At 43.5% G+C, this 6,349-nt stretch overlaps 1 protein-coding gene across 1 annotated transcript; it reads left to right on the top strand.

Moving 5' to 3' along the window:
* The first annotated feature begins 754 nt into the window (after window positions 1-754).
* LOC119341824 lies at window positions 755-5,661 on the top strand. The gene is made up of 5 exons (XM_037613677.1): window positions 755-1,072; window positions 1,179-1,247; window positions 3,420-3,518; window positions 3,602-3,994; window positions 4,194-5,661. The coding sequence occupies exons 1-5, from the start codon at window positions 809-811 to the stop codon at window positions 5,484-5,486; spliced, it is 2,118 nt and encodes a 705-aa protein (XP_037469574.1). The 5' UTR covers window positions 755-808; the 3' UTR covers window positions 5,487-5,661.
* Window positions 5,662-6,349: the final 688 nt, after the last annotated feature.

Below are 6,349 nucleotides of genomic sequence, written 5' to 3'. Positions count from 1 at the left end.
AGTACTGTTGTGGACCCCGTCCAACCCTGTATATCTATTTGTATAAGCTTGGTATTGCTAAAAGAGAGAAAATGAGGTCTACCAGCCACACCAATCTCAAAGCAATGTTTGTGGCCGATTCTATACCGGTACCTCCCTCCACCGGTAAAAAAAACTTAGTCGGCTAGCATAGCTAGCTACGTAGCCCGGCGTTGCACACATACACAACTCCTATGCCTTCTTTTAGCTACCGTGGTGTAGTGACACCAGTCCTACACAGACACGTTCACACACAAGTAATCAAGCATACATGTATGGGATGCTACTGTCCTATACTCGTAGTTAACACCAACAAAGAAGACCACGACCGGCCAGCAGTGCTGGAACACGCGCATGGGCGCACGCCGTTCCATGGATGCCGAGGTCGACGATCCGTCACCCTCCGCCTTGCCATGAGCAGCAGCAGCATCGACCCAGGGTGGGAAATAAGGAGAGAAGTTCGGTCATGGGGTTTCTTCTTCATTCTACCTGTGAACTAAAGCAGGGGTAAATCCGACTTTTTTGATTGCACCTGATTGTGTTAGCGGCCAAAAGTGATGAAAATGTCATTAAGGAAACAAAATGAAGTTTAGGTGTCAAAAAAGAAAAAAATAATTTTGCAGGGCCAAAAAGAAAAGCATATTTTAAGAAAGGGCCAAATAAGGAATTCTCTCGAAAAAAAAGGTCTCGCTGAAAGCTATAGGGGTGCCCCTCTCGCCACCCACAATCCCCGCGCCACTCACATCTCTGCGAGCTCACCCCGTAGGGTTAGGGTTTCAGGCGGGTAGCGATGCGGATCAAGAAAAATGTCCCCAAGATCGACAGGAAGCGAGACTACGACATGAAGCTTTGCAAGTTGCTGAATGAGTACTCCAGTGTGCTCATAGTGGAGGCAGACCACGTCGGCTCCACCCAGCTCGCGGCCGTCCGCAGGGGCATCCGCGGCGAGTCGGAGCTGCTCATGGGGAAGAACACCCTCATCCGCCGCTGCATCAAGGTGCACGCCGAGGCGACGGGCAACGACAAGATCAAGGCTATCATACCGCTACTCGAAGTAAGTCTCTCGGCCGGATCTTGCATCTTTCCCTGTGTGCGCCCATGATTCATCGTTTATCAGTATGCGTCCTTTAATTTGGTACTGCTGTTGTTACTGATTGAAGGGAAACGTCGGTCTCATCTTCACCAAGGCTGACCTCAAGAAGGTTCGCGAGGAGGTCGCCAAGTACAAGGTGAATTAGCTCCTGTACGCCTGCCCTTGTCCTTGATTGCTGCCTAACTCGTCTGGTTTCTTTGCTAGTGTTGTAATTACCAGTCACGGGAATGATTATTGGGTGTAATAGTAATTCTGTGCAAGACAAAGCATGTTACTTGGGTATTTGACTATGCATCTTTGTGATTAGATGGGAGACGGTTCCAAATCTATATCATTTATGGGACGAAAATTATCTGTATGAATATCCTAGGGGTTCAAACACAACTCTCCCTATTATGGTAGGGGTTAGAGATCTGAAGTGGTTATTGCTTGTTGCTGCTGGCTTAGTTCTTATGTTCAAGATAAATTTGCAGTTTGTATCTTGTTTTAATTATTAGAGGGTCACTTGGGTGCATGACTTTGACGATTCTTCAGTAGTAAAACAGCTTGTTGGTTGGGATACAACTTGTGTCTTCAATAATGCAAATAGCAGTGTAGCACAAGCCGGAGGTTGTAGTATTATTGTTGGTGCTTTTTCTTACGGGATTATTGGTGCTTATTTGTATGAAATTTTACCTAAATGCATTGGTATTTTGTGTTGCATATCTTCATTGAGTATATTGATGCACCGTCATATGGGTGGGTGAAGATTTTGATTAGACAGAGGAGAACATGTGAGATCTTTATTGTGCATCTCAAACATATATTTGTCCTTTGATTATGTATTGTGAAAGTTGTTGCACTGATTATATTAAAACCTCGCGCAGTAGATATAAATACATCAGGTATTTGGCAAGATAATAATTGGAGATTAATGAATTCTTGTCTACTCTAATTTGCGGGGATGGTATGGAAGTTTCTTTTGTTTAGTGTTGCAGCTTAGGTACCAAGTATTCCCCAGAACTGACTTGTGTGAACTATTGAGATTTGAGAATATTTCCATTGATCATTTAATGTGGAACATTCCGACAAACCTTAAATTTTACTCCTCCGTCCGGAAATACCTGTTGAGAAATGAATATATCTAGACGTATTTTGGTTCTAGATACATCCATTTTTATCCATTACTCCGACAAGTATTTCCGGACGGAGGGGAGTAGTATGGATATGTAACAATAGGAATATGGCGGTTGGTGCTTCCTGTATTTGTATGCAGTAGTATTTCCTGTTGCATGCTGTCATGAACCATAATGATAATACTGTATGGACCTGTCCTTTGAGTTTGTATTCCGACACTGCTGCATGGATAATTAAAACCTCATCTTGTTGATTGCTGTCTATGTTAATTCTGTAATTACTATTTATGGAAAGTAATGTTAGGTTGCATGGATTTAATAATAATTCAATCTTAACGCAAGTCTGCCAAAATTGCACAAGCATGGTTGCTTTAGTTATATGGGAGTCGGTTCTAGATCTGGATCATTCGTGGTTCTTATGGAAGAGGTTGGAGATCTCAAGTGGTTATTGTGTTCCAATGTTGCATGCATTACTCATCTGCAATCATGCGATCTTGGTTGCATGAATCTGGCGATGATTCACTTTTAAAACAGATTATTGGTTTGGTGATAAATATGAATATTGGATGGTTAGCGCTTATTTGTCTGAAACTTTACTTATATTTTTATGCAGTAGTACTATTAATGTCGTCATGGAGTATACGGATATACTCCCTATGAAACATTTTATAAGACGTTTTTAGATTCCATGACGGTGTCAAAAAATGTCTTATATTATGTTACGGAGGGAGTACTGTATAGGCGACTATGAATGTTATTTTGCATCTCAAACGTGGATTTGTGGAAGGCGAGCCTTGGCGCAGTGGTAAAGCTGCTGCCTTGTGACCATGAGGTCACCCTTCCCCGGACCCTGCGCAAGCGGGAGCTACATGCACCGGGCTGCCTTTTTTTCAAATGTGGATTTGTGCTTTAAATTTGTATTGTGAACACTGCTGCATTATACATTAATACTTGTACAGTAGATATAAATACTTCGGGGAGTTTGGATTGCAACTGGAAATTAATGAATTGTTGTCTTTGCATTTATGTTTCATTTTTTCAAGTAGCCCACAGAACTGTTTTGTGTGAAACTGTGAACTACCGAGAATATATTCATTGATTATCTAATTTTTAAAACATTTCTAGTTTAGCCCTGTTTTATCTTTGTGACCTGGTGAGTCAGTGACGCTGATCTTGTTTTTGTTGTACAATAGGTTGGGGCCCCTGCTCGTGTTGGGCTGGTTGCTCCTATTGATGTGGTGGTTCCCCCTGGCAACACTGGTCTGGATCCCTCCCAAACTTCTTTCTTCCAGGTGAGAACCATTGGTGATAACACTGCAGTGTACTCAATGCTAAGCAAGAGTTCTCACCCCTGCCGTGTTTTTTTCTCATTCAGGTGCTTAACATCCCCACCAAGATCAATAAGGGCACTGTTGAAATCCTGGCCCCGGTGGACCTCATCAAGAAGGGTGACAAGGTGGGCTCGTCCGAGGCTGCCCTGCTTGCCAAGCTCGGTATCCGCCCATTCTCCTATGGGCTTGTGATCACAAATATTTATGAAAATGGGTTAGTCTTCAGCCCTGAGGTTCTTGACCTCACGGACGAAGACCTGACTGAGAAGTTCTCTTCTGGTATTTGTATGGTTGCGTCACTGTCTTTGGCACTCTCGTACCCAACCATGGCTGCTGCAGCTCATATGTTCGTCAATGGGTACAAAAACGTGCTTGCTATTGCTACTGAGACAAATTACTCCTACCCTCATGCTGATCAGATCAAGGAGTACCTCAAGGTAAACCTCCTATTTTTTGTGTTATGCTTGCTGGGTTCAAAATGTATGCCATCTCTGCCTCATGAATGTTGCTCTGACTTCAATGTTAGTTGAGCCTTACAAAGATTATTGTCGTTCTTTGATAAAGCTAAACATACTGTAGTTTAAATGTATACACTGATGGAAGAATCTGAGATGTTTATGTTTTTTTTATGCCCAGGATAATGCAGAAACATGTGCTGAACCCGGTGCCACAAAGACAGGACTATCAGAGTTGCCGTTGGATGTGATAGAGAAGCTGCTGAATCATATTTCTTGCCGTGGTGATTGGGCTCGCCTTCGTTGTGCGAACAAGTTTTGGAAGGCAAAGGTAGATGGTGCAAAAAGGCCCATGCAGCTGCCATCGCTTATATTGCCATCAACCACGAAACCTACCTATTACAGCACTGATGGACAAGCCGTACATCGACTTCGCCTCCCGGACAGTGTCAGGAGAGCTAAACGAATCACTGGAGCACATGAAGGCGATTGGATTCTTCTGGCTGATGACACTAAAACCCCAGTAAACAAGATTGAGGCTGATGAAAAAGAAGCTATACTACACAGGAACCAGATCTACAACTTGAGCACTGGACGCGTTATCCCTCTTCCGCAGCAAATGTCTTCTCATGGGGGAAGAGTTGATGTTGAAGTGAGGGTAGGTGCTATAGCTGGCTGCCTAGGTTCTCCCAATGGGTTTGTGGTGGTTGCTATTGTGCGTCCCTTAGATAGCCCATTTGAGCGTGCAGCTTATTGTAACCAGTCGATGGAACTGTGGGACGATTGCGAGTATATCGGAGGTCACAGGATGGAAGATGCAATGGGGAACTACGTGCCACTTGATGATGAGCTGCTGGATGTAGTCCACAGGGATGGCTCTTTTTATCTCTTGACCAACGATGAAGAAGTTGTGAAGCTGGTCTTTGATCGCAATCAGATTGTGCAGCCAGTGTCAGGACTTGGAGTTATGTTGCGGGATGACTTACCAGCAGACAGATTTTTGGTGGAACAAGGCCAACAAATATGGCGGTACCTTGTTCCAGTGCAAACAGGGCTCCTGATGGTAATCAGATACATTGTGGGTCGTCGGACTGAGAGAATAAGAGTGTTCAAGCTCGAAGACAAGGATGACCAGCTCCGCTGGATTGAGCAAGATGATTTACCTGGTCACAAAGTATTCATCGGTCATGGGTGCTCAAGATGTTATGAAGTTGGTGATGAAGTTCTTAGCGTATACTTCTATGATGACAGAGAGGAGCTGAGGATGCCTCAGTACTATTTCAGAGATGATTCAGGGATTGCAACAAGTTTGGAGATTTTTCCGTGGCCAGTTATCATGGGGAAGTCACAAATTGAGAGTGTCTTCATGGGGGAATCACAAATTGAGAGTGTCTTCATGGGGGACTCACAAATTGAGAGTGTCTCCGAATGCTCTCCACCCGCTTGGTGGCTGCACAAGTGTCCTAAAGCGTGATATGAGTTGTAATACGTTCTCGTATCCTGCACTCTATCATGAAGAATTTGCTGGCTTGAACTTTAAAGGCAGTCGTTTGTAGAGCTGGCTGTGCTTGGTTAAAAATATCTTTGAGCTATATATTTGCTGTAGACATATGAGGCTTCATAAAATTTGTGTTAACTCGTCTGGTTTTGTTTTAACCCTAGTGATTTTGTTTTGATTAACATGTATGACGAGATCATAAGTCCGATACTATGCTAGTGGTCGTCTTCTCTTTCATTCAGAGCATAGTTTGTAGTTTTAGCTGTATATATGATGAAGGATGATATGATAAACGCATGGTTGGTCACTGAACTAAAACTCGTAATCACGGTTTCGAGAAGAGGGTCGACGACCCTACCAAGAGTGATAAGTACTTGCCTTAAGCTTGATAACATATATTGTGAGGCAAAATTAATGTTGCATACGATACATTGTCGAGGTTTGTCAAACAGCTTCACACACGCATGGGATTTGACATGTTCTGCTAGGAGCCGCTATCAACTATATGCTCGTGTTCATGTGTACGTGAACCTATAGGGTCGCACACTTAAGGATTTGACATGCTCTGCTAGGAGCCGCTATCAACTATATGCTCGTGTTCATGTGTATGTGAACCTATAGGGTCGCACACTTAAAGGGATGTAGCCCATTTGGATTGGATTTGAGTGAAAAATGGATGTAAACTTTTAGTGGGTTCAAGTGTTGAGTCCACCTCGAAAGTCTATAAAAAAGAGTGGACGCACCTCTTAGGGTTGATCTTTACTCTCCCTCAATAGTCGGCGCCACTTCAAGATGGCAACAGGGACGAAACCCATCGGGTTTTGCCTATCCAAACCCAC

The sequence above is a fragment of the Triticum dicoccoides genome, chromosome 7B (assembly GCF_002162155.2).
Source record: "Triticum dicoccoides isolate Atlit2015 ecotype Zavitan chromosome 7B, WEW_v2.0, whole genome shotgun sequence".
Lineage (NCBI taxonomy): Eukaryota > Viridiplantae > Streptophyta > Magnoliopsida > Poales > Poaceae > Triticum > Triticum dicoccoides.
The sequence above is the reverse complement of the archived record's forward strand: the minus strand, read 5'-3'. Positions and strand labels throughout refer to the sequence as shown.